This window comes from Nansenia antarctica (assembly GCF_963989245.1).
Source record: "Nansenia antarctica genome assembly, chromosome: 10".
Taxonomy (NCBI): Eukaryota; Metazoa; Chordata; class Actinopteri; order Argentiniformes; family Microstomatidae; genus Nansenia; species Nansenia antarctica.
The window spans coordinates 8,067,280-8,095,273 of NC_137680.1; the positions used below are offsets into that span (position 1 = coordinate 8,067,280).

The following is a 27,994-nucleotide window of genomic DNA, read 5'->3' on the forward strand; positions in this document are numbered from 1 at the left end:
AGCAATGGAGGCAAGCTACAATGCAAGGCGCCGGCCCGCTCATTGGGAGCAATTTGGGGTTCAGTGTCTTGCGACCTCGACATGTGGCCATGGGGTTCAAACCGCCGATCTACCGACCTTGCGATCATTAGACGCCGGCTCTACCTCCTGCACCACAGCCGGCTCAGTTTCTCCTGAGACATCTACATGTTTTGAATGAGTGAAGAAACAATTTGTTATGATTATTGATTATTTTGAGATTTGGCTTTCCAAAATGTTTTTACTGTGTGTTCACTTACTGTGTGTGTTCACCCCACTGGAAGTGCCTGAAGTATCCCGAAGGACCAAAAAGTGCCTGTTTGACAGTTTGACCCACCTGTACAGATGTGTATGTGTGTGTCTGAACAACACACACCTAAGTGGGTTGTCTCAAGCACTTATACTGTATGCTGCAAATGATTGCACTGATTACTAACCTCTAATTTGGCATATGCTTTGTGCTTTGTTATGTACTGTATGTACTACTGTATATTTACATGTATTAATAAAGTTTTTTGAAATACATTAAGAATACTATTTGGGAACAAACAAACAAACACACACACAGCCAAAGGGTTGAATTCATTCAATTTTACTTGCTTGGTTCAATCACACTCAACAACGTTAGTATTCAAATCAGTAAATTACTTTATTTTTCCATATGGCAATACCAACCAATATTGTATTTTATCACTGAACTGGCTGTTCTTCATTTGGTTGATAGAGTGCAATTGTGAAGTCACATTTGTCTAACTACTCTATAACAAATCAGATTTATGGATCTACTGAACCCTATTGTCACGATGACTCATCTTCAGAAGCATGAGTGCTAGAGACTGAAGTTCAATGATCCCAAGTGCTCCTTCTCTCATTTAGCTTAGCTAAGGTACATGAGGTTAGAGTTTTTCTCAATTGTCCATGATGGCCAGGAGAATGGTTCTCATCCTCCTATTTGCCACACCACTCAACAAAACTGTCCACCAGTCCTCTGTACTCGGTCTCCTGGAGGGTATTCCACGAAGCGCGATTAACTCTGATCCAGGTTTAAATCAGATCCGGGCGCTAATTTAAGCTTCTGCATATGGCAAGTATCTTGTGCCTGATGACCGAGGTATAGAGGGTGGAGGAGAAGGGAGACAGAACTGTCCCCTGGGGGGGCGCCAGTGCTTCTCACCACCCAGTCCGACACACATCCCTGCAGCTGTACAAACTGTAGCGTAGCGTCTTCATTATGTGGGATGTCACGGCTACCGGTCTATAGTCATTCAGAACACTGGGGTTCCTTTTCTTTGGTACCGGTTTAGATTTTTTTGTCTGGATTGTTTGAGTTAATACCAAAGTCTGGTGCTAATTTCACTTGAATAGGCTCATTGGAAATACATTTACTGGACAACATTTTCTTATTTCCCCCACTGTATATCTCCATAGTTTTCAAGTATTACTGGCAATTAGCTGGAAGAACGAGGTTACAATCAGTGTCTCTGGACAGTTGAAAACAGTGTTTGCTAGACTCTGTTACAGCTGGGACGCGGTGGCGAGTTGCAGCATCTCGTGCAGTGATGTACTGATGTTCTGGAACAGGGACTCAGCATCTGTCTCTGGACAGGACTTCCACGCCGTACAGGAAGCCACAATCCTGAAACAGGAAACACCCTAAATGTACCAATACCCTGAAACTGCTTCATGTAGATCTCTTAGACCAAAGAGCTCAAATAACAACTGACTAGCTTGTCAGTCTGATGATTATGGAACTAGTGCTAGGGGCTCACAAACATGTTCTTATTCGAGGCTTCCTAACATTTGTTCCAAAATATCCAGGGCCCTCTCAAAATCTGCCAAAATTATACAATTATTGTTAACACACCCAAAATAATAATCTGCACAATGTTTATTATATATGTTTTTCAAGTGTTCTTCCATAAGATGCGACATCATTTTGTCTTGCTACTGGTCTGCTTTTTGTGAAACCCATGTTGATGGTGTGTGTGAAAAGAAATACAATTAATGTGTGTGTGTGTGTGTGTATGACGTTTGATGAGTGTGTGTATGACATCTAACGAGTGTGTCTATGATCGCCTACCTGTCGTCTCTGATGCGGTAGAAAAACCCGTAACCATGGTGCACCATGGGAGCCCCAGCTCCCAGAACTGGGGTGTTGCCCGTCGAACTAGAGGACAGCACAAAGTTACCACCCCCGCCACTGCAGAGAGAGAGAGAGAACACACAAACAAATAAACACACAAACAAATAAACACACACGCTGTAACAAAACGCACAAGCATTCATATACACACCAAAAACTCACTATACCTCTTGGTGTAGAGGGGATCAGTGAAGAGATCTGGAATAAGAAGGCCCTCCTCCTTGGCAATTAGGTAGAGGCCCAGGAGATGTCTGTCAAAACCTGAATATCAGACAATATCATTATCACACACAAGGGTCAGTCTCACACACAAGCCACACGCACACCAGGTGGATGCAGAATATTTCAACGTTATTGGACAAAACCATGGTCAGGGAAATAGAACTCAATCACAGGCTACAACAGAGACTCACCTTCTCCATCCTGGGCCTCTGCCATCAGTTTGTTGTGCTTGTTGAAAGCCAGAAGGAGGGCTTTCCTCTTAGCATCAGCCTGAGAGAATAACAGTGTTAAAAGTCAATTGGTGCGGGGCGCTTAGGTGGCGTAGCGGGTTAAGCGCTGACCATGTAACCGCAGGGTCCCCGGTTCGATTCCGGCCGGGGACATATCCTGCATATCATCCCGCCTCTCTCTCTCACCCATCCTTCCTGTCTAAATCTTCACTGTAACTGTCAATAAAAATAAAAAATATGAGTGGGACTGCCCCAAAAGTCAATTGGTGCGTCTCAATGCCCTGATGAGGCTTCTTTCCTAGACCATTAGAAATCGTATAGAATTATGTCTGGTCTACTAATTCCATATGCTACAGTCTAGGTTGGTCTAGACACCCACCCACACACACACCACTTACACTAACAGCTGGGTTGAGCATGGCCTGGCACCAGTTTTGAGCCTCCTGGGTGCAGGACCGCATGGTCTCAGTCCTGCCATGGTAGAACCTCCGGGTCATCGCTGTTTCATAACAACTACCTGACCTGAGAGAGAAAAAGGAAAGACAACAAAAATCGCGGTGCGGTTTATTTATTTACACTTCAAAAGAGAGTGAGACCTTGTGTACAGGATGGACAGATGGCCATCTTACCTCCCATGCTGTCTATAGTAGGCTAGTTGCATTGCCAGTTGTATAAAGGTGTCTGGGTGGAGCTTCCTCTGTTTGATGGCTGCTTTTCCAAACGAGGTAAAGGCGTAGCAGACCAACTGTATGTCCTGTGCCTGACAAACATGATATCACACACAGATTAAACATGCAAGGGAATGTGTGAGTTATGTTGGGAGATGTGGGGAGTGAATATTATGTATGTGATGGCCACTTTCCCAAAGGTGAGGCCAAACAGAACCCAGTGATGGAAATGTAGCCCTGTTACTTCTGGCAGGGGGACCACCAACGGAAATTAGCCTATGGCTATAATTGGGTACATTTACACTGATGATATGTGCGCATTCCATTTAAGTGTTCATTAATGTACTGTGTCCCCTTTGAACAAATAAATAAATAAAAATCAAATCAAATCAAATCAAATCAACACACAACCTGCGGGTTGGCTGTCTAACCACCAGGGGGTGCAGAGGGTGGTGTCTCTCTCTCTATCTACTGTATTTATGACCATACCAAGCGAGCACACATAACTTGATTAAATGCAAGGCATGGTGTAATGTAAAAAGGCAGAAGAGGAAAGTTATGTTATAATGTTCTGTTATCAGTGGAGGCTGGTGACTTCCAGAATTGAGGAGGCCAATTTTCCGCTTGCTCGCTTCACTCGTGATGGAATGTTCCCTGTTCTTCTTATCTGTCTTTGTGCTGGCCAAAGGCATAGATACTATTTGGAGTGTAAGCTACAATCAGAAAGTTCTGATTGATGGAATTCATTGTGCCTGCCTGAAGAAATTACATTGCTGTAAGTCTATGAGAATAGATAGAATATTAAATTGACTTGTAATAAAACGAAATCGACTACATTAAAAATAAAACTGTTCAATAAATCCTAAATGTTGTCTACCTATTCGATGTATAAATCGCGCCAGAATCTCGCCGACTTCCGAAGTCATTTTAAGCAACAGTATTTGGCCAAATGAGCTATTATTTTCAGGGATAATAGCCATGGGTGTTCTAGACGTGTCCTGCAAAGGACAAGTTGATAAGACACTCGTAGCCACTATGGCGAGTGTTTCTTTGACTGAAGTGACTGGCGAATTCTCTAAATGGCTTCATGTGATTAGACAAACAAAATGTCAATCTTTCAGCCCTGGACTCAATGCATGGTGAGGCCAGGCCTCCCTTGCCCACCCATTTTCAGTGATTTGGCCAATCACATATTGCCATGAAAACATTTGCATTACATTGACTTCTATGAGAAACCACTTTCCTGGGGGAGGCCTGGCCTCCCTCAATACAAACGGATAGGGATTCTGGCCTGTAGGTGCTTTACAATTGCAATATTGGGTTTTAGCCATGGGAAAATTCAGATTTATGAACAAAACGGAAATAATATTAATATAAAAAATTAAAAAAAGTTTTTTGTTAAATAAATAAATAAATAAAATAAATATAATTATTGCTTTTTTAAATCTCTCTCTCTTCTCTCAAATTATTGGGGAGGCCAGGCCTCCTCCACCTCTATGGAGGAGCCTCCACTGTCTGTTATGGAACATCAAGTGGTATTGACTCACGGTCTCCAGGTACTGTTGTTTGGCGTGTGCGATGTCACCTCTGACTCTGTCGTCCAGAGTAAACACCAGCTCCTCAGGATCAGGCATGGATCTCACTGTCTCAGAGCCCTTTATCACACAGCAACATCCATGCACACAGTGTGAAGAAACGGATAGAAAGAGTAATTAAAGGGGCATTTAGTTATTTGAATTCTGTGGTAACCGTCCCTAAAACCAAAGATGATGGGGCAGATATGGGGGGCGGTTACCACAACATTCAAATCCACTTGACATTCACACACCTATATCAACTTGACTTACCTTCCACTTGCCATCTGTAGCTTTGAGCTGTTCGTCCACGTAGTAACACTGAGTCACCAACACCATGCCATCATATGGGGCATGCTGCAACACACACACACACACACACACACACACACAACAGTTTTCATCACAACACACACACACACACACAAACACATACCCACACAGCACTATTATAATTACGTTCCTTCTCTCTGTCTCTCTCACGTCACCACACACACACACACACACACACACAGACACTCACGTCACAATTGGATCCAAAGGTCCCATCAGCAAAGGAGATGGAGTTATAGGATTTGTCTCCCCAGCGGATGGTGGGGTCACCTGTGAGGGCCTGCTGGGTCACCTGGGGTGAAGAGGTCACATACCAGACCCTGAAATCCACCCTAATGTAAACCTTACATAGCCATGTTTATACAGTATCTTAATCACTGCCATTTGTGTGTGTGTATGTGTGTGTGTGTGTGTGTGTGTGTGTGTGTGTTGTCTGTACCGCTGTATAGTTCTCTGAAGTGGAGTAGGGCTTTGAGTCGTCGAGGGAGACCACAAACAGACTGCTCTGGATGGTCTCCAGGATGTTCATGTTGACTGGGTCTATACCTATCAGATGCCCCCTAGTCTGGAGAGAGAGAGAGAGAGAGAGAGAGAGAGAGAGAGAGCAATGTCTTTATTATCTATTATAAAGGAGAGGTTTGTGGCTGTGGTATTATAAAGGAGAGGTTTGTGGGTGTGGTAATGCTGTATGACACAAACTCACCTTGGCCCAACGTGTCCTCTCCTCTGAGGTGAGGACAGCGATTCCATCTCCCTCTGGTTCTCCCTCACAGCACTGTTTAACATAGGTTAGCTGCCTACACACACACACACACACACACACACACACACATTTTATGATAAAGTATATAAGAGTATATCATTACATTTCTTTAAAATGTTGCTTTGACTTTTAAAGTGTCCAGGAGGCTGTGTAGATCGGTGGGACAAAATCCTTGTGTGCATGGAGTACCTGAGCAGCTCTGGGGGGGTGAGGATTTGTCCATCACACAGTGCGTCAAATGTGAAGATCCGCCCACGACACATCACCACCACATGGGAGGGGCACAGACCCTCACTTTCTATAATACACACACGCACACACACACACGCACACACACACACACACGCACACACGCACACACAAACACACAAAACAACCATGCCTTTACACTCAAACTGTCTCCTCTTAAGGCTGATTATGCTCTGACAATAAGGGAAGCCCACATCAAACCGTTTTCGTCTCCCATTAAGAGACCATGCATAATACAGTAGCTTTCTGGCTGGATGGGGAGTTTGGATAGAGCTAGAGGTCTATACATACTGTACATCAGAGATACAGCTAAGATGCCATACTCTAAGAAGAGGCCTGTAGTATTTAGGGTTGATCATTTATCCTAAAGAGTTTTAGAGTTTTCCAACCTCTAAAGGAAATGATGAAATTATTTATTTCTAGCTCTATCCAAACTCCCAACCTCTGGTCTCCGGATCAATATTTTTAAAATTCCAGTGAATACTGTATGTGTCATTGACTTTTCATCATCAAAAACTATATAATTGAGTAAGTCCTACATGAAAGCAAAGCAGGTGACATAGAGGGAGGGAGAGAGAGAGAGAGAGAGAGAGAGAGAGAGAGAGAGAGAGAGAGAGAGAGAGAGATAGAGATAGAGAGAGAGACCTTACCAGTCTTGAAGTAGTTGAGGATGGTATCCTTGGTTTCTCCTGGGACTTTGCAGGTACAGAAGAGCATTCTGAACTGGTCCATATCGAAGGGTACACCACCAGCCTTCTGAGCAGGCAGCCTCTCACTGACACAGACAGAGAACAGTCAGTATCTGTGTGTGTCTGAATTGGCCCTCAGTTAGCTTCTTTTTAACAGTATGTTTTTTTTATTGATGGCGGCATGTTTTTCTGAAAGTCATGCGTCATGACGTCAAACTTTGCGTCTGACGTTAAACTCTGCGGTGTAGTATCGGAGTGTAAAGTTTTATTTAGTCCCAATAAGGGCAGTATTCAAGCGGTGAGGCTATGCCACAATGCTCAGCTTTTGAGAAAGCTGATAAAGTAGCATGTTGTCTATATAAAATGTGACAAACAAGGTCAAACTAAATGCAACATCGTGGATTCTAAATGGTAGACCTGCACGTCGCTGCCACTGAATATTATATTATAATAACGCACCAATTGTTACTTTGTGCTCCGTGCCAGATCGTGAGCTTAGAATTATAATGTTCTATCTCCGTTTAGGGTAGTTCAGAGATATTGAGCGTCAAAGTTTTTACATTCCATTATGTTTTGTGAGATGGAACCTTTGTATTTTATTAATTACTAACTCAAAAATGTCAACATTTTAAAAATAACACCACACAGGCATTAATAAACCCCTAATGGATCAGATTATGTAAAAAACTCAATTTTGACAAAAAAGGAGATAGAACCTTATAATTCTAACGTCACGAGATAGTGTTACCAATGTGTTAACGTTTCTTTGTCTCAAGTGAGGTCAAGGAATCATGCATATATGTTATTCATATATTGCGGTAAGTTCTATAGTATCTCACTTGAAGTTGTATGTAAATGTTCCTTTGGTTTCCAATCAATGAGAAAACTGAAAATATATTTTAATAAATAGATTGCATAGTTTAATATTATCAGTATGTATAGCATAATGATACAGCTGGCTGCACTGTAGCCTCTTTTCTAAATAGGACAGACATCAGTCTTCACATGATCTTGTTTTGGCCACACAATTCTAAAGAAGAATTGTTTATTTTATGTGCCAGTTATTTTATATTTGGTTCAAGCTTACTCCCTTTTGAAAACGAGGATTGTAATTTATTCAAATGTTACTAGGTATACATGCCTATTTTTCTAAACAATAATTGTTTATTTTATCAGTCAGTTTCAGATTCATTTTCCAAGTTATATCCGTTTAAGAAAAGGAACTTTGTAATTCATTTTAGCATGTTCAAATATTATGAGGCATTATGAGACATTCTACACTGTGTCCAGAGACTCAAGAGATAATAAAACAGCTGCGTTGACGCTGAAAAATTATCAAGAATCGATAAGGGAATCGATAAAGAATCGGTATCGATAACATCTTATCAATTTCCATCCCTTGTCTTACGTGTGTGTGTGTGTGTGTGTGTGTGTGTGTGTGTGTGTGTGTGTGTGTCTTACGTGCGTATCAGGTCCCAGTATTGTAGTGTATGCCATATGACGATGCTGGTCCTCTGTAACTGGGTGCCCTCTGTGGGGGGCCAGCAGTGCTCCAGGTAGGGAGCCGGACCCACAAAGTTCACAGTCAGCTGAGAGGGAGCTCGAACTTCCAGATACGCAGCATCCAACCACCACTCCTCCAACTGGGGAATGACACACACACACACACACACACACACACACACACAACACTGTGCATGGTGCAAGACTGTGGGCTCATGATACACTGTACCATATAACACCACCATAACCAAACACCATCTGGAGTACTACTTTACTGTCTTTTTTTCCATCTACAAAATGTTACAGTACCCAATTCCTCCTGGTTCTGGCTCTCTGCAGTAGTTTCTGGTGCAAGTCTCTGCCGATGCCCTCTCCAAACCCCTTCACAATGCCTGCTGTAGTCTGATACTCCTCTTCTGATGCAAACGGACGAACTGGAAAATACTCAAAACTTTCAGTGAAAAGCAATAGTCACAACACCCAAAAACACCATCAAATGTCACAGATCTAGCAGTGAACACAAGCACACGCACACACACACACACACACACACACACACACACACACACACACACACACACACACACACTATACTCACAATACACACTCGAACAAAACCCTCACACCAAAACAACACAGGGCTCTCTCACCTGCGTCCAGGTACTTAGTGAGGCTCCCCTCTAGGGACGGGACAGGGAGAGGAGGCAGGCTGTCCTGGTACTGAAACGTCCGCTCCTCAGTGGAGGACTCTGACACCTGGTTGGCCATTTCTGTCCTTTCAACTAGAACAGAATAATATAACGGGTACATTAAAACATGCGCAGCAATTTAGAAATAGCAGGCAGCCAAAGCAAGATATGAACTAGCAAATATATTACACATGATTACTTTACACATGCACTCCTGCTACAGTGTTAACCACTCACTTTACTGAGTTTAGAGTCGCTTTCCCCGAGTAATAATGCACTTTCCCCGAGTCAACATCGGCACGTTGCCAAAACTAGACTCCCGGAAGCGAATTTGCGGAACCTAGGATGGTAGGGGAAGGTAGGGTAATACCCCTACCTGATTGGTTGGCGAAGCACTCGTGAAGAGCCCCCTCATTGGCTGGCGAGTCTGAGTGTGTTATAATCACAGCCGTGCTGATACAGTATAACAGCACGACCTCGAGTGTGATATTGCTTTTATACAACAGTTCTACAGCGCGATTTATTAGTTAACAATAATAAGTGGCAACAGATTATGATTTGTTTGTTTATTTAATCATTTATTTTGGCTCCGTCAAGAAAAAATTGTTTCGCAACTGGACTGTTGCCTGCCTAGTAACCTGAACACAAACATCTGCTCTGCAGGATAGCTACTTTGTATTAAGGGTCATTTCGGAGTGATACATATAGTTAAAAGTCCCAGTGCTGTTATACTATATATCAGTACTCATGGAATGCCTCTTGTCCAATCAAATTACTTGGTCGGAACTAACTGTTGTATAAAAAGCCATTGATCCTTGAAGATAGTTTGATCAAAACCCCAAATATAAGCATGTTTTACTGTATAGTGGGACTGTTTTATGTCCCGAGGGGACCTTCACCTTCAGCATCCTTTGATCCTGTTTCTCTGAGTGGACCATAGCAGGTACCACTTCTGTTACCCCTGCTGGGGTTGGGTGTTTCTTTTACCCTGACTGGGGTTAGATGGTGAGTGGGGTATTTTTGGGCCTGTCCTTTACAGTATTGTGTACTGGACAGTGATATGACACACACACACACGGTTAAATGCAATTAATGTTATTTAATTATAAATAATTCAACTTAACATTTCCAAATCAATCGTAATCAGTCAATTACGGTATATTTCCTATGCAACAATACCAACCGGTATTGTATTTTATCATTGAACTGGCTATTTTTCATTTGGTTCATTGAAGCAAGTGCAATTTCTATTCACATTTTTGTTACTAGTTATAACAAATTAAATGAGGTTACTACATATCACATTTCTCTACGGTACACACACATTCCAGAGTAGTCGCCATTACAAACAGTTGAAAGGCTTGAGATACAAAGACATGAAGTAAAGCCAATGGTTACTGTATGTGGTGTCCCACAGCAGTTTGAGGAAGGTGACATCTTTTTTTTTGTACATAAAGGAATGTTTACATAATATGACAGACATACTGAGTCAGGGTGTATTGCATAGAGTAGTGGAGAATCATATGATAACTCATTAACCTCGGAGCCTATAAGAATACTTAGGAAACTGTTCAATCAAAGCTGGTCCAGGGTAAAGATTTAAATAAGGCTCTTCTTTCCCTGCCAGGAGGCATATGTGAATTAATATGAACCTTACTTCTATCTCTTAAAAACCATTAACACTGTTTTATTGATCAACTGAACCCTAGTCTCACGATGACTCATTGTCATCTCCGGGTGCATGACGAAGCTATAGATCGAGGTTCAATGAATGCAGCTGTTCATTCTCTCACTTCATGTACATGGGTTAACATTGTTACATCTCTCAACTACATAAAACAAGAATTAATCTCAAGAGCAAAAATCATTGCAGGTAAAAATCTTTTTCAAAACAGGGAATCCCCAATCTACATAATGCTACATAAAACCATTAAGAATCACATCCTTTAAGTGCACAATTAACTACCCTGTGCAGCTGTATGCAAAACAAAGATTCTAGTTCCATGTTGAAAATCAGAAGCTACATTTTTACTGTGGCCTTTGCATTGATCTGTGCAGAACTCCTACAAGCTGTCAGATAGAGACTGTGTGGGATGTGTATGTTCAGAACACAAGTATTACTGGCAGTTGACTAGAAGAACAGGATTTACAATCGGTGTCTCTGGACAGTTGAAAACAGTGTTTACTAGACTCTGTTACAGCTGGGATGTGGTGGCGAGTTGCAGCATCTCGTGCAGTGATGTACTGATGTTCTGGAACAGGGACTCAGCATCTGTCTCTGGACAGGACTTCCACGCCGTACAGGAAGCCACAATCCTGAAACAGGAAACAAGAAGTAGAGGCTTTAGAAATTGGCCCTTTTTTGTCAGCAGCCTCTTAAATGTAGATAGCATGTTATTTTATATTCACCCTTTAATGTATCAATACCTTGAACCCGCTTTATGTAGATCTATTAGACCAAAGAACAAGGAGCTCAAATAGCGACGGACTGGCTCATCAGTTTGATGATTATGGAACTAGTGCAGGGGCTCACAACCTTATTTGACGCCCCCTAATATTTGTTTAAAAAACTATTCCAGCCGACCCCCTTAATCAGCAAAAACTGGATGCTATATGTTTCAACTGTAAACCCTCATTACCCCTGATTTGTTAACTGTACTCAATTATTTAGTGGAAACACATTCAATGAACATTCATGATGTTTGAGTGTGTGTATGACGTTTGATGAGTGTGTGTATGATGTTTGATGAGTGTGTGTATGATGTTTGATGAGTGTGTGTATGATGTTTGATGAGTGTGTCTATGACATCTAACAAGTGTGTGTATGACATCTAACAAGTGTGTCTATGATCGCCTACCTGTCGTCTCTGATGCGGTAGAAAAAACCGTAGCCATGGTGCACCATGGGAGCCACCGCTCCCAGAACTGTGGTATAGCCCACCAGGCTAGAGGACATCACAAAGTTACCACCCCCGCCACTGCAGAGAGAGAGAGAGAGAGAGAACACACACACACACACACACACACAGTAAAAAACTGCACAAGCAATCACATACTATATTCACCAAAAACTCTATCAAACTCACTATACCTCTTGCTGTAGAGGGGATCAGTGAAGAGATCTGGAATAAGAAGGCCCTCCTCCTTGGCAATTAGGTAGAGGCCCAGGAGATGTCTGTCAAAACCTGAATATCAGACAATATCATTATCACACATTAAAACATACACACATTTTATGTTAAAGAGATATAGTAACAGAATATTTGTATATGATTTCAGCCACTGGTTCGAACATTTGCGCTTATTAGGGGTCAGTCTCACACACAAGCCACACGCACACCAGGTGGATGCAGAATATTTCAACGTTATTGGACAAAACCATGGTCAGGGAAATAGAACTCAATCACAGGCTACAACAGAGACTCACCTTCTCCATCCTGGGCCTCTGCCATCAGTTTGTTGTGCTTGTTGAAGGCCAGAAGGAGGGCTTTCCTCTTAGCATCAGCCTGAGAGAATAACAGTGTTAAAAGTCAATTGGTGCGTCTCAATGCCCTGATGAGGCTTCTTTCCTAGACCATTAGAAATGGTGTACTTATTCCACAGGCTACAGTCTAGGTTGGTTGGTTGGTTGGTTGGTTGGTTGGTCGTCAACCCCCCCCCCCCGCCACACACACACACACACACACACACACCACTTACACTGACAGCTGGGTTGAGCATGGCCTGGCACCAGTTTTGAGCCTCCTGGGTGCAGGGCCGCATGGTCTCAGTCCTGCCATGGTAGAACCTCCGAGTCATCGCTGTTTCATAACAACTACCTGACCTGAGAGGAACACAAGAAAGAAAGAGAGAGGAGTATTTTTGCAATTTGTTAAGGTTTTGCCTTGCAAATGTCACTAAATAATCAAGCCAGGGTTTCCGTTAGAAAAAATTGGCGCCGGTCATCGTGTCCGGGAAGATTTCAATTTATCGGACAAACGTGAGATATTCCGGTCATCATATTAAAATATAATATAGCTGTTTGTCGCGGTGATTACTGTTGTGTCGCCTATATATGCCGTTTAATGTCTATTTCTCATCCGATACGATTAGATGCGAGCTATTAATAAATATAATAATATATAGGCTTTCATGATTCGCATGCGCGCTATGCCATTATGTCCAGCGCTGAACGCGCGCCACACTGGGAACTGAACAGACTGCATCGATCAATGAACGGACTCCACATTACGTTAACTGAAGTGTGTTAAATAGTTTCACGACAGTAATGTAAGTTTTCTATATTCTCTTTCCAGTTTTACCCTTTTTATCAATAAAACAACGTAATTTCTATAACCACGTCTCGCTGATTGGGAAGGCATTAAGTCTAGCTGCCTGTCAATACTTACTCGGACTCGGGAGTATGAGAATGAGGAGGATGTATCGGGGGGATACACACCCGTGGACTATTTCAATTTAGTGGCACAAATTAAACTCTAACACTATAGATAGACTAAATTGAACTTAAATGATGGACACCGACTGAATAACTGAGTGGGGGGAAGACAGGTCTCAAATGTGGAACAATTATAACATTTAATACATAAAGATAAAACATACACAAATATATAACATTGATATCCCTAAACTCAAATGTAGTGTGGTGTTGTCAACCTAATCTAATCAATCCTAATCTAATGGTGGGGATGTTATACTCTGAATCTCCCGACTCAGGGCTGGAACGGGCACGGCAGGCTCAATCAATGAACGGGGTTGAGATGGCTAGCGTCCTTTACTAGCCGCATCTCACGGCCCTCGGTGGTCATTCACTGTGCTCTAGCACATCCAAAACACGCAGAACAATAACCTTGACTCCGGTCACTGCAGTGGTTTTATTTAGACTAGATCAAACTAAATTAACTGACTAAACTACTCGCGCCGTTGAGAGACAGGGTTGCCAGATGGGGGGGGTTACCGCCGAATGGGCTACTGGGTTTAGCGGTTATTTAGCGGACTAGTTAGGCTGTAAATTGTCAATCCCATCTGGCAACCCTGCCGCTGTTTGTCATCGCGTAGGCTAGTCTACACAATAATAATAAAAGAAAACATAATGTTATAGCCTATATATTCGTCTTTTTTAATGTAGAAGGAATCAGAATATGTGACAAATTAATTTTAGCAAATTGTATTCAAATTGTGCTTAAAGGGAATTATTTTCACCGGACATTATGACCGAAGAGATTTAAAAATGTCGGACTTCAACAGATTTTATCGGACAAAGACTGGTAATTACCGGTTAACGGAAACCCTGAATCAAGCTGAATCATTACTTGATGGCCAAATGAAATAACAACTGCATTTCACCCACACAAGCCTTTGGCTACTTTCAAGGTCAGGTAACTAAGACATCGGCTGGATAACAACATTACATTGATTAACAGATTCATCGGTTCAGTTAGAAGTAGTTTGCATTGAGCAAGAGAGGAGACATATTCTGAATTGTCATCGCAATTCCCATTGCGGTGAAAATATGGCACAGTCCTGCAGATGGTGCCTTAAATAATGCATAGAGGGTGAGACCTTGTGTACAGGGTGGACAGATGGACAGTCTTACCTCCCATGCTGTCTATAGTAGGCTAGTTGCATTGCCAGTTGTATAAAGGTGTCTGGGTGGAGCTTCCTCTGTTTGATGGCTGCTTTTCCAAACGAGGTAAAGGCGTAGCAGACCAACTGTATGTCTCGTGCCTGACAAACATGATATCACACACAGATTAAACATGGAAGGGATTGTGTGTCATGGCCACTTTCCTAAATGTGAAGACAGAACATAACTATTTATTTATTTATTTACCAGGGACAGTGCACATTAATCAACAAATCAGTTTCCACATCAATGTAAATGCGCCAGAGTTTAGCTCACGAGCTAAATTTCCATCTGTAGTCCCATACTACCTGCAGGTTGGCTGTCAGGCCACCAGGGGGAACCAGAGGGCACTCTTTCTCTCCATTTATTTACTTTTGACTTTACAAAGCACATGCTGTATTGTTTGATAACATCACTCAGATTCAATGATAGGCGTGGTGTAATGTCAAGTGTGTTGTATTGTGTGTTGTATTGACTCACGGTCTCCAGGTACTGTTGTTTGGCGTGTGCGATGTCACCTCTGACTCTGTCGTCAAGAGTAAACACCAGCTCCTCAGGATCAGGCATGGATCTCACTGTCTCAGAGCCCTTTATCACACAGCACAATCCATGCACACAGTGTGAAGAAACGGATAGAAAGAGTAATTAAAGGGGCACTTATTTATTTAGTTATTTGAATTCTGTGGTAACCGTCCCTAAAACCAAAGATGATGGGGCAGATATGGGGGCGGTTACCACAACATTCAAATCCACCTGACATTCACACACCTATATCAACTTGGCTTACCTTCCACCTGACATTCACACACCTATATCAACTTGGCTTACCTTCCACTTGCCATCTGTAGCTTTGAGCTGTTCGTCCACGTAGTAACACTGAGTCACCAACACCATGGCATCATATGGGGCATGCTGCAACACACACACATACACACAACAGTTTTCATCACAACACACACACACACACTCACAAGCACACACTGCATCCAAACCACAGCACTCTTACTTTATTGAAATTGACTCATTTGTTTTCCCTATCTCTGTCTCTCTCACGTCACCACACACACACAGACACTCACGTCACAATTGGATCCAAAGGTCCCATCAGCAAAGGAGATGGAGTTATAGGATTTGTCTCCCCAGCGGATGGTGGGGTCACCTGTGAGGGCCTGCTGGGTCACCTGGGGTGAAGAGGTCACATACCAGACCCTGAAATCCACCCTAATGTAAACCTTACATAGCCAAGTTTATACAGTATCTTAATCACTGCCATTTGTGTGTGTGTGTGTGTGTGTGTGTGTGTGTGTGTGTGTGTGTATGTGTGTGTGTGTGTGTGTGTGTGTGTGTGTGTGTGTGTGTGTGTGTTGTCTGTACCGCTGTATAGTTCTCTGAAGTGGAGTAGGGCTTTGAGTCGTCGAGGGAGACCACAAACAGACTGCTCTGGATGGTCTCCAGGATGTTCATGTTGACTGGGTCTATACCTATCAGATGCCCCCTAGTCTGTAGAGAGAGAGAGAGAGAGAGAGAGAGGGAGAGAGAGAGAGAGAGAGAGAGAGAGAGAGAGAGAGAGAGCAATGTCTTTATTATCTATTATAAAGGAGAGGTTTGTGGCTGTGGTATTATAAAGGAGAGGTTTGTGGCTGTGGTATTATAAAGGAGAGGTTTGTGGCTGTGGTAATGTCCATTACATACATGCTGTATGACACAAACTCACCGTGGCCCAACGTGTCCTCTCCTCTGAGGTGAGGACAGCGATTCCATCTCCCTCTGGCTCTCCCTCACAGCACTGTTTAACATAGGTTAGCTGCCTACACACACACACACACACACACACACACACGCACGCACGTGCACACACACACACACACACACAGTACAATAGCTCAGTTGTGGGAGAGAACATGTTTAAAAGGCTATTCGATAATAATTTACATTTCATATACTTTGAATCCTGTTCAGAACATCTACTTCACTTGACATTCTTGAAAATGTTGGCTTCACTGTCCAAATGGAGGGCAGTATATGTAGATACTGTGTGTGTGTGTGTGTGTGTGTGTGTGTGTGTGTGTGTGTGTGTGTGTGTGTGTGCACGTGCGTGTGTGTGTGTGTGTGTGCGCGCACGCGCGTGTGTGTGTTATCTTGGAACCCAAAATCTCATCTCTCGATTATGATTCTGGGGATGAAGGAAGTAAAAAGTTGGCACAGATGTTGTCAGCAAGTCCACACCCCTTTACACTGTAGTTATCAAGCTCTACTTGAGTTGCACGTGACGACCCTCCTCCGCCGTAGTTCTACAAACCCATTTGCGTGCATTGCACAAAATGAAAACATGGAGTTAGCTGAAGAAGTTTTTTGTATGCCAGCATTTTGCATCAGAAAAAGAAATCTGGTTGAAATCCCTGCCTCCATTTGAAGCACTTCTTTCTACTCGTCCGTAGAATCCGTGCCACTGGTGAAATTCACCGGATGCAACCCCCTCCAAGCCTCAGTTAGCGATGGGTGCACTGTCAGACTCTTTGTTGAAATTAAACTAGTGTGTGTGTGTGTGTGTGTGTGTGTGTGTGTGTGGAGTACCTGAGCAGCTCTGGGGGGGTGAGGATTCGTCCATCACACAGTGCGTCAAATGTGAAGATCCGCCCACGACACATCACCACCACATGGGAGGGGCACAGACCCTCACTTTCTATAATACACACACGCACACAAATCAATACTCCAACAGGTTAGGTACACAATCACTGAACATATACAAACAGAGACAAAACATGAGAGAGAGGGATTCCCTTACCAGTCTTGAAGTAGTTTAGGATGGTATCCTTGGTTTCTCCTGGGACTTTGCAGGTACAGAAGAGCATTCTGAACTGGTCCATATCGAAGGGTACACCACCAGCCTTCTGAGCAGGCAGCCTCTCACTGACACAGACAGAGAACAGTCAGTATCTGTGTGTGTCTGAGTTGGCCCTCAGGGTGTCCAACTCCTTTTTAACACAACACATATTTTTTTACTCTGTGGTGTTTTATCTCATTGTGTGTGTGTGTGTGCGTGTGTGTGTGTGTGTGTGTCTTACGTGCGTATCAGGTCCCAGTATTGTAGTGTATGCCATATGCCGATGCTGGTCCTCTGTAACTGGGTGCCCTCTGTGGGGGGCCAGCAGTGCTCCAGGTAGGGAGCCGGACCCCCAAAGTTCACAGTCAGCTGAGAGGGAGCTCGAACTTCCAGATACGCAGCATCCAACCACCACTCCTCCAACTGGGGAATGACACACACACACACACACACACACACACAGAGATAAAACACCACAGCATTTATTTACTGTCTTTTTTAATCTATTAAATGTTGTATAATTACCCAATTCCTCCTGGTTCTGGTTCTCTGCAGTAGTTTCTGGTGCAAGTCTCTGCCGATGCCCTCTCCAAACCCCTTCACAATGCCTGCTGTAGTCTGATACTCCTCTTCTGATGCAAACGGACGAACTGGAAAATACACTCAGTTCAGTGAAAAGCAATAGACACAACACCCACAAAAACACCATGTCAGGCAAAGGTAACTGATCTAGTAAGACCCACACCCACACACTTGAACAAAACCCTCACACCAAAACAACACAGGGCTCTCTCACCTGCGTCCAGGTACTTAGTAAGGCTCCCCTCTAGGGACGGGACAGGGAGAGGAGGCAGGCTGTCCTGGTACTGAAACGTCCGCTCAGTGGAGGACTCTGACACCTGGTTGGTCATTTCTGTCCTTTCAACTAGAACAGAATAACAACAGCGGGTACATTAAAACATGTGCAGCAATTTAGATGTAGCAGCCAAAGCAAGGGTTGGACTAGCTTGATAGCATCTTCCTCTAGTCCAATGGGCAGATAGTCTGAAACTTTGCCATGTATCGAAATACAAATTAACCCTACCAACACAGTTTGTAATAAAATCCTTCTTTCACTGACTTTGATGGTTAGTCGGTTGTCAGTTTGCAATTCTGGTGATTCTGGTGAGGTTGTTGGCCTGTCCAATGTCATTTACTCATTGGAATATTGGCCAATGTTGTTGTTCGTTTTATTATTGTGGGCGCTCGGTCACCGGGAAAGTTATTAGTTTACAGGTGCAACTCAAGAAATTAGAATATCGTGCAAAAGTTCATTTATTTCACTAATTCAACTTAAAGGGTTAAACTTAAATGTTATATAGACTCATTACATGCAAAGTGAGATATTTAAAGCCTTTATTTGTTATAAATGTGATGATTATGGCTTACAGCTTATGACAACCCCAAATTAAATATCTCAGAATTTTTAAATATTACATGAAGTCAATAAGAAAAGGATTTTAAATACAGGAATGTCAGCCCTCTGAAAAGTATAATCATGCATATGTACAATGCAATGAATCTATATAATATATAAGTTTAACCCTTTAAGTTGAATTACTGAAATAAATGAACTTTTGCACGATATTCTAATTTCTTGAGTTGCACTCTATGGAGCGCCGCGAAGTTTCACAACCGATGGACCAGGAATATTCCACGAAAGCCGTGGAAAAGTTGTCTGCAAATTAGGTACTTTGTCAGCATCAGATCGCATGGAAGAGTCTGTGACCAATTAACGATACGACGGACGGGAACCATTTGAACTACCAACTCATCCAGCAACACAACACACCGCAGAGTGGCTGGTCATAAAACCCACCGTATCCCGTTACCCCGGGCCGGGTTAAACATGCAGCCTAGTTACGTCCATGTTGTGGCGCCGGTATGTCATTGGCAAACACCATGTTGATTATTAAATGTGCCTTATTTGAATGTACGTTTTTCATTATTGCAGTGTTTCCATACATGAAGTACTCCAACCCAAAATTGTTAATTCTTAGTCTATGTTTATAAGTACATTTGAGACTGTATTATACGTGTATAGGTTCAAGATGTTGACGATTTTGTCCAGATCTTATTGTGTGCGGTATATCTTTTGTACCCATACAATTTATAACGGAAAATAACGGTTTGGCAACAGCTCCAGAACAACACAATAATCGCCTCTCAGCAACCGTACTGACAGTAACAATGTGATCGACAACAGAAACACATTTAGCAAAAAAAGTAAAGTGCACTCACTGTCGAGAAGCATTTATCCCTCAATAAATATGTGTCACTCAAATTGTAGGTCAGGTTTACTGCTACGACCGAGGATAGTGCGGATTGTACACATGATCAAATGATGCAAAATCATTGAACAACAATGTTAACGACTCACCGGTGTAATAAGCTTCAGTTGTAATAAGCGATGCGTCTTCAGTTGCTCCGGGGAAAAGTGTTGCGTTTCTTTGGCAGATGGGTCCTGCGTGCTGCTGCTGGGGCTCTACGCTGTTGTCCGATGCAGCACTTCTCGTCACCTTTCCCCCAGTTAGCCCTGGCACATTGTCAATACTACAATACCGGAAAGTGAGACTGCGCATGCGTCAATGCAATATTATGCTGAGAGATGCATGGTGCAGTGAACGTAGTTTTTTTTAATTTCATGATAAAAAAAAATCTCTGTTTCAATTTCAGTAGCACCCTATATGTAATCTCAGTAGGCCTATATGAGTGAAATATATAATATGACCGTGTTCTTGTAAAAAAATAAAAAAAATAAAACTATGGCCAGAGATCTGTGCCACTAGAAACTGAATTTCAATTACTGACTTTGAATTTCAATTACTGACTTTGAATTTTAATTGCTCAATTTGAATTTAAAAAATGAATTTGAATCACATAATTTGAATTTGTATTGTTTAACTTGTATAACTGATTTGAAAAACTGAATCAAGTTAAACAATACAAATTCAAATGATGTGATTGAAATTCATTTTTTAAATTAAAGTATTCAAATTGAGCAATTCAAATTCAAATGTCAGTAATTCAAATTCAGTTTCTAGTGGCACAGATCTCTGCCCATAAAAAACACCTGGGAACATACTCTATCAAGAGTTATTTAGTGGTAAGGCCAGACTCAGTGTAGTTGACGGTTGGGTTAAGGTTAGGGTAGTCTTGAGTAGCCATACCTCCCATTCACGTTGTTATCACACTCTTTTTGGAGGTCTGGATAATTTTAGATTAGCAGTTCTACAATTTGGATTAACCTGAACTGAGCGGTGGGAGATTGTGCTCAGAATTTCTTTGGATAATACATTCAAAGTACCCCCCGCCACATGCCCCTAGAATGGTTGCTTGCTGTTATCTGTCATCTTTTCCTACCGGGTAGAACTTGTTTGCCTGCTAGTTTGCAACATTGAAGAAAATGTTATTCAACAAATCAGTAGTGAAATCCGTGTAGCGTTTTGTACTTTCCTACCACACAGACTAACAGCAGCACCGTCCCCAAAAGACCTGTAGTTAGCATTGTTTAAATTACATTACAATTACAATTACATTCTCCTCAGAGAAACTTCAAACCAAGTTTAGCAGACTGTATGAAAGTAGAAAACACCGTACAGGAGACGATTTCACTACTGGCCTACGAGGACAACTCAGGGTACGATGACATTTCCCCGTAACATAAAAATAGGCTGAACCATCCCTTTAAGGGTTGTCCCAAAGACCCCACATAGCATCTACACATAACACTTGGTAAACAAACAACTTCTACAATCATATCGATTACGTTGTTACTATGTACACATCTTATGGAATGACCTGTGAATTGTTCCATGTCTATTATTTGTGCTTTGACTGATTGAAGGCTACACCTGATGTTGAATTGTTTATATTATATTTCTGGTTAGACTGTAAGTACATATGTACAGTACATGATTTTACAGCTTGAAAAGATGTTGCATATGATTAGTTCTCCATCAGACAACTGCAAATATTTCACCAAATCTGTGAATGGCGATAAACACATCTTACAGTTTGTACTTTGCCAAACATGCCTGGTCCCACAGGTGATTGCAGTGCTAGACACTGTATCAGATATCCCATGAAACTAGATGTGATCAGTGATAACATAAACAATATAGACAGACACAACATCGCTTGTAGGTATACTACATGAATGTACCAGAATTTGTGTATTTGTAAAAATATAAAACCTCAAAGGAGTCATCAAAAGTCTGAAATACCTTTTGGTCAACATGACACAAACGATGCTTTTATAATGGCACTGATAGAGAACTCCTGGTCCAGTTAGATAAGTCTAATCTAAATCAGTCTCTTCTGTGGACTTTGACTAGTTCCTCCCTCGACCCTTGCCCCTGTCCCTTCTTCCCGTCTTGATCCCCATCTTTTCCTCAGCCTTTTCTGTTTGTTTTTCCCCCTATTTTTTTCTGGGTTGAAGTCAGAGTCACTACTGTTCGAGATCTCCTCCTCTTCTTCTTCTTCTTCCTCCTCCTTCTCTAGCTCGGCAAGACGGGCAAAGGGCAGCCAATGACTGCTTTGGTACCTCTTCCCCTGTTTCACCCTCTTTCTCTTTCCTCCCTCCCCTAATTCCCATTCAGTCCAGAGGGTTAACTCGCCCTGCTCCTGAGGCATGTGGTCTTCCAATTCCCCTCCCTTTCCTCTCTCCTGCTCTGTCCGGAGGTCTGCCCCATGGGCAGAGCCTGCTTTTGGGTTGCGTTCCTCATGCTTCCTAGGGTCTTGCCCAGGGTCTGGGCCTGGGCTGTGGAAGGTCTCCTGCTGCTTAGGATATGGGTCTGAGCTGTGGGAGCTCTCCCGTGGATTCCTAGGGTCTGTGTCTGGGCCTGGGTCTGAGCTGTGGTAGCTCTCTCCCGGATGGTAGCGTCTGATGTGGTTCTTCAGGCTGATGTTGTGGTTGAAGCTCTTGAGGCAGAACCTGCAGTGGAAAGGCCTCTCACCGGTGTGAACACGCAGGTGACACTTCAGCTGGCTGCCCTGGGCAAACGTACGTTGGCACACCTGTAGGAATGGGCAACATGAACCTGGTGAATCCACAGACAGATGAAAAAGTGGTCAAGGCAGGATTTGTCGACAGCTATACTGTACACCAGCCTTGTAGAATTGTTAGAAGCCTTGCTTCAAAATACCTATATACAGTTGCTATAGAATGTCATCACACCCCTTCACTTTTGATTAAAAAAAATTGGCATCAATCCACACACAATACCCCATAATTACAAAGTGAAAACAAGTTTTTAGCAAATGTATTAAAATTGAAACCCAGAAATACCTCATGTACATAAGTCTTCATACCCTTTGCTATGACACTTAAAATGAGCTAAATAGCTAAAATGTCATCGACAAATTACTCAATAAGTTGAATTGAGTCCATGTTAATGCAAGGATAATAGTTAATGTAATTTTAGAATCAATATCTTTGTTTTTATAGGGTTTCTGATTTGCATAGGAATCAATTACTAATTTTCAGAAATAAAAAAATAAAAACTTGTTTTCACTTTGTCATTATGGGGTATTGTGAGTGGATTGATGCCACAGCTGTGGAACAACCTCCCACTGAACATCAAGACCGCCCCCGATCTAGAGACTTGTTTTTGACTTAAAACTCACTACTGTCGTGAACTAGGCTACTGAGATGTTCCTGATGTGTTATAGTATGAATGTCTGTCTTTAAATGTGTGCGGTTATGAATGTTGGACGCCCTCCATGTTTTTAATTTGTTTATTTTGTTGTCGTTACCCGTCTGGGTTACCACATTCCATCATGTTTTTCTCTCTGTTTTAGAGTCCGCGCCCAGGGCGTATGGTGACTATGACTATGCCATGTTTTTATTTAATCAATTTTAAATTGAGTCTATAACACAACAAAATGTGGAAAAAGTGAAGGGTTGTGGTTGACTTTATATCTATAGCCACTGCATACAGTATAGTTTTTATATTATTGTTATTAAAATAGGCAAGTAATTTCAAATGTAAACAATTGAGATCCTGCCTCTTCCTACTCACCTGGCACCTGTGGGGCTTGTTGACACTATGGGACACTTCATGCCTCTCTAGACGATGACGGGTGGGGAACTCCTTGAAGCAAATGGGACAAATGAGTCTCTGGGCCTCGTGCTCTTTGAGATGGTTGTTTCGTGCGCGGGCATTATTAAATGTCTGTGGGCATTCAGAGCACTGGTACGACCTTTTCTCCTTAGAGGAGTGGTTCTTCTCATGGTTCTGCTTGTCTGAGTGCGTTCTAAATGGCTTCAGGCAGTACCTGCACGGGTGACTGTCCTGATGGGTCCTTCTATGGGCCTTGAGACCAACTTCGGTCATACAGCGTTTTCCACAGTCAAGACAGGGGAACAGCTTAGTCTTGTGTTCACACTTATGCTGATGCTTCCTTACAGTGTATAAGAGACCACAGTCTGGACAGAGCCCCCGGTGGCGCTCCTGGGTCTTCTGGGATGATAATGATAATGTATCTACCTCAATCCCTGGGTCAAATTCAGGGTCACTCAAACACCTCTCCTCTTCTACTTCTTCTTCCTCTTCCTCCTCCTCCTCCTCCTCCTCCTCCTCAAATGTCTCCTCCTGGTCCTCATTAGAGGCATCATTGTCTATAGTCACCTCCATCTCTGCAGCTACCTTTACCTCCCCTGTGTTCTCCTCTACTTCTTCATTCTTCACATCTACCTCACATACCTCTACAAACACATGGCACTCTTCCTGGCTGGAAGCAGTATCAGTCTCACTGTCATACAGTCTCCTTTCCTAAGAAAAGGAAAATGCATGCATTATGTGCCATTTATGATTGGTAATAATTAGACATCTAATTCTCCAAAACATGAAATAGGCTACATATGCTGGACTTGATTTAAAACCTGCATCAACACATGATAAACACAATTGTAACCAGGGAGTAGCTAAAAGGACTGTAGAATTTAGGAAGGGCTGGTTATCTAACTAACTCTGAGCTAAATAGGCAGTGCAGGAGGATACAGGCAGGGGGCGCCAGCAACCCTTTAGACTAGCAGTAATATCGTTAGCATTAGCATTAGCATTAGCATTAGCATTAGCATTAGCATTAGCATTAGCTACCAGACAACGAAACACACAGCAACGGTATCCAATATGAACAAACACATTTATTATACAAATTATATATATATACCTCCCAAATATACTCCCTCCCCGCCGGCCACACACACACTCACTCACTCACTCACAGTACCTGGCCTGGAAAAGGCTTAAAGTCCCGGACTGAGAATGAGCTCGTTGAGGCCTGGGTGGAGCTCACATGTGCGTCGAGTAAGGCAGCAGACAAAGGGGGGGGGGTGACGTAGCAACTCGAAGGGAAAGGGGCTTCTTCGAAGTCCACAACGAGGTTTGAAGGGCTCAGGTCCGGGGGTCCATGGAGGCGACGGCTCTGTCCACGCTTGGGTCTCGCTTGGTCCAACGTTAACAGCCGGCTGCTGGCAAGGCTAGCGAACGGGGACACAGCTAAACGGGCTATCACAGTTGTGAACTCGATAATCACTCTTGGCGTCTTCAGCTTCAGCACGGTGTGCTTGTTACTGACTCCGCCATCTTAGGTCGACTTCTCGTTACTTCTCTCTCGTTACTCTCTCTCGTTCTGATTCTCGTCACACTGACTCACAGAGCACTTCCGTCCCTATATATACACCACCGAACCTAGCATCCGGGTCACGGACACACCCCGGATATACCACGTCATTAAACATATACATAAACATTACAATAACAATACATACACCTTCATAAACGTACAGGAATAGTATAGAAAATAATAAAGGAAATAACAGGGCAAAATAGAGCTGATTTGGGGAAACTAAACTGGCTCTAAATTGTGGGCCTTCATAACAGCCGCCCCATGAAACCCTCGGTTTCAGTTAACTAGGGAAGGCACACTGGCTAGGCTGCTCTAGCAGCGTGAGGTAGGAGGTGATAGTGTCCTTTGTATGTTCTTCAGCGCCTCCCAGTTCCTCTTCCTGAGCTGCTTGGCTTGTTCCTTCTCCTTCTTAGCCAGGTAAAAGAGGACGTCTTCATAGATCTCAAGCCTGTCTCTCTCTGGGACACAGCTCCAGACGTCCAGCTCTGCAAACATCTGCGCTGCTTTCTTGTATCTGGTGGTCGAGGACATTTTGTCATGGTTCTCCAGGAATCGCTGATACGTCTCTTTAGACTCCTTGTACTTGATCCTGACCTCCTCCTCCGTCTGCACCTTGTAGGCATTAAACGCTTGCTTCTTCTCACTCAGCTTGGGCAGGGCGCTGTAGCGTGGGTCGTTGACGATCATTTTCATGGCTTGCTCCCATGACGCGTTGGATGAAACACCCTTCTCCTTCAGAAGCTCTTTGAAGGCCTGCTTGGCCTCCTCTTTTGTGTTCCACTTGTACGTTTTCTTCGCCAACTCCGGCCTTTCCTCCTTGGAGGCGTCTACAATACTGGCTGAGACTTCCATGGCTGACGTGTCCTCGACGGAGTTGACGGGTGCGTCAATGCTGACCTCGGCCACGTGAGGGTGCATGGCCACCGGCAGGTGTTCCTCGGCAACAGCTGTTGCCGCCATGGCCTCCATGTCCATCATGGTCGCCATGGTAGCAGCAGGATCAACCTGAAGAGTGGGGACGGGGGCGGTGCCAGGAGCTGCAGCTTCTACCGTCCCATTCTCCTCCGCTTGGATCATCGCTTCCAGATCTTCCAGTTCTTTGGGCTTGGTCCACCGGGACTCCTTAGTCTGGGAGTTGTAGTAGTAAGGCTTTCCCGTGTCAGACTTGTACTCCTTCCACGGGCACTTAGACAACATTTGCTCAGCAGGAGATTTCAGGTCGTCTGGTTTCTCCCATGAGGACTGTTCAGTCTCTGTGTTGTAGAAGTAGGTCTTCCCATCCAGAGACTTATGCTCTGTCCACAGAGACTTCTTCTTTGGTTGGTCATCCTGTGGTGAACCATTTGTGGTACTAACTGTTCCAGGTGCACTGGCAGCAATAGATTCCACTCCAGGCGGTCCTGGCATGTTGACTGAACAGTGAGCGTCCAGACTTGGCCACTCCGCAATAACGTGCGATCTGGTTGGTTGGTTTGCTTCTTCGGTTCGGACATGGAGGGATGACGTAGCTCTCCCGTCTCTATCTCTCCACTCGGTAGCGCCTTGGAGGGCCCACCCAAGCGCAGTCTTAACAGCCATCGGACAGCCTCGTGGTCCTCTCAGCGGAGGACGGAGCGACACGATCAGTGCAGCGTTGTCCGAGCCGATGAGAAGGGTTGGCTCCGCTCCTTCTATCGGATGTAGGTCTACTCGCCGTAGGTGGGAATATCTTGCGCGTAATCTCTCCAGGGGGTAGTCGTAGCGGGAGAGCGCTAGCTGGTCTGCGGTGAAGACATTCTTAAGCCGATATCTGTCCGACGGCCGCCCCGCCGGGGAGATAGAGAAGTTGATTCTCGCCCCGGTGACCTCTTTACGGTCGCGACGTATCGTGCGCAGAGTCAGCTTCTCCTCAGTCCCTTGGAGCCCCAACTGGCGCACTGCCTCCTGGAGAAGGATGGTCCGTTCCGACCCGTCGTCTAGAACGGCGTACGTGTCGTACACAGCGTTGTTGTGGTGAAGTCGGACCTTCACCACCTTCAGTAGGACCTTGGAGCCGCTGCTCTGGGTTGGGTCTAGGTAGTAGACAGGTGTTCCCTCTTCCGGTGCGCTACCGGACCTAGGGCTTCTGGTGCCCTCCGTGGACCTGGCGAGGGAGACCTCGTGTAGGATGTTGAGGTGGACCTCCTCACAGCGGTTGCACTTTCTCCTCAAGGTGCAGTTCTTAGCCAGATGGTCGCGCCCACAGTTCCAGCACCTCTTGTTCTCCTCGAGCCACCTCTGCTTGGCCTCGGTACTCAGGTTGTTGAAGTCACTGCACTCATTGAACCAGTGCTCGCTGGTGCAGTACGGACATGGCGGTGGACCTCTCCGTCCCTTTTGAGGGGGTTGAGAGGAATCCTTTCCCTCAGGTCGGGCTTTCCTCTCTCTCCGAGGCTCCTCCTCCGTGTGCAGCACTCCTACTGGGCGTCCTCTGTTCGAGCTCGGCCCGTCCCAGCGGTCTCCCTTCTCCCTCTCCTTCTTCGGCTCAGCGTAACCCATGGCGTCTACGTTGGTGTCATGCACTTCCTCCAGTAGGAACTCCGCGAAGGCAGCCATGCTCAGACCCAACTTCCCGGGGTTACGAACGCGCTGCTGTCGCCGGAACCTCTCCTGCCGGAAGCGTGGGATCTTGCGGAGCAGCCGCTCTACGTTGGAGGTGCTGTTGATCTCGCTGGCGCCAGCTGGGCCCTGCGTCTTCAGCATTCCAACCAAGGTGTGCACGCGGAGCGCGAAGTCATCTAGCGCCCGTTCATCCTTGATGGGGGCCTGCT

General features: G+C 44.0%; 5 protein-coding genes across 7 annotated transcripts in view; 1 reads left to right on the forward strand and 4 right to left on the reverse strand.

Annotated features, from left to right (window-relative positions):
* Positions 1-537, forward strand: part of abcb4 (ATP-binding cassette, sub-family B (MDR/TAP), member 4) — a 28,363-nt gene extending 27,826 nt beyond the window's left edge. For all 3 annotated transcript variants that reach the window (XM_080540743.1, XM_080540745.1, XM_080540744.1), the window contains one exon: positions 1-537. This exon is cut by the window's left edge. The gene's annotated coding sequence lies outside the window, so the exon portion shown is untranslated.
* Positions 538-604: 67 nt separating this feature from the next.
* On the reverse strand, positions 605-9,381 carry LOC308166529 (peroxisomal carnitine O-octanoyltransferase-like). Its single transcript, XM_080540854.1, has 17 exons — positions 9,319-9,381; positions 9,043-9,174; positions 8,702-8,826; positions 8,351-8,532; positions 6,851-6,975; positions 6,141-6,249; positions 5,892-5,985; positions 5,628-5,753; positions 5,379-5,480; positions 5,129-5,212; positions 4,829-4,936; positions 3,243-3,373; positions 3,012-3,135; positions 2,575-2,653; positions 2,329-2,422; positions 2,099-2,218; positions 605-1,654 (listed from the first exon to the last, which is right to left on the reverse strand). Exons 2-17 carry the CDS (start codon positions 9,158-9,160, stop codon positions 1,534-1,536), a joined length of 1,842 nt encoding a protein of 613 aa, XP_080396980.1. The 5' UTR covers positions 9,161-9,174; positions 9,319-9,381; the 3' UTR covers positions 605-1,533.
* An 833-nt stretch (positions 9,382-10,214) lies between these two features.
* Positions 10,215-20,048, reverse strand: LOC308166530 (peroxisomal carnitine O-octanoyltransferase-like). The gene is made up of 17 exons (XM_080540855.1): positions 19,951-20,048; positions 18,328-18,456; positions 18,057-18,181; positions 17,773-17,954; positions 17,493-17,617; positions 17,279-17,387; positions 16,419-16,512; positions 16,079-16,204; positions 15,784-15,885; positions 15,533-15,616; positions 15,185-15,292; positions 14,675-14,805; positions 12,781-12,904; positions 12,509-12,587; positions 12,173-12,266; positions 11,940-12,059; positions 10,215-11,397 (listed from the first exon to the last, which is right to left on the reverse strand). Exons 2-17 carry the CDS (start codon positions 18,440-18,442, stop codon positions 11,277-11,279), a joined length of 1,839 nt encoding a protein of 612 aa, XP_080396981.1. The 5' UTR covers positions 18,443-18,456; positions 19,951-20,048; the 3' UTR covers positions 10,215-11,276.
* Positions 20,049-21,779: 1,731 nt separating this feature from the next.
* Positions 21,780-24,032, reverse strand: LOC308166326 (uncharacterized protein; the record flags this gene model as incomplete). Its single annotated transcript, XM_080540594.1, has 3 exons — positions 23,594-24,032; positions 22,190-22,589; positions 21,780-21,796 (listed from the first exon to the last, which is right to left on the reverse strand). The coding sequence occupies exons 1-3, from the start codon at positions 23,906-23,908 to the stop codon at positions 21,780-21,782; spliced, it is 732 nt and encodes a 243-aa protein (XP_080396720.1). The 5' UTR covers positions 23,909-24,032.
* Positions 24,033-25,517: 1,485 nt separating this feature from the next.
* On the reverse strand, positions 25,518-26,612 carry LOC308166327 (pre-mRNA-processing factor 40 homolog A-like; the record flags this gene model as incomplete). Its single annotated transcript, XM_080540595.1, has 1 exon — positions 25,518-26,612. One exon carries the CDS (start codon positions 26,610-26,612, stop codon positions 25,518-25,520), a length of 1,095 nt encoding a protein of 364 aa, XP_080396721.1.
* Between the last annotated feature and the right edge of the window lie 1,382 nt (positions 26,613-27,994).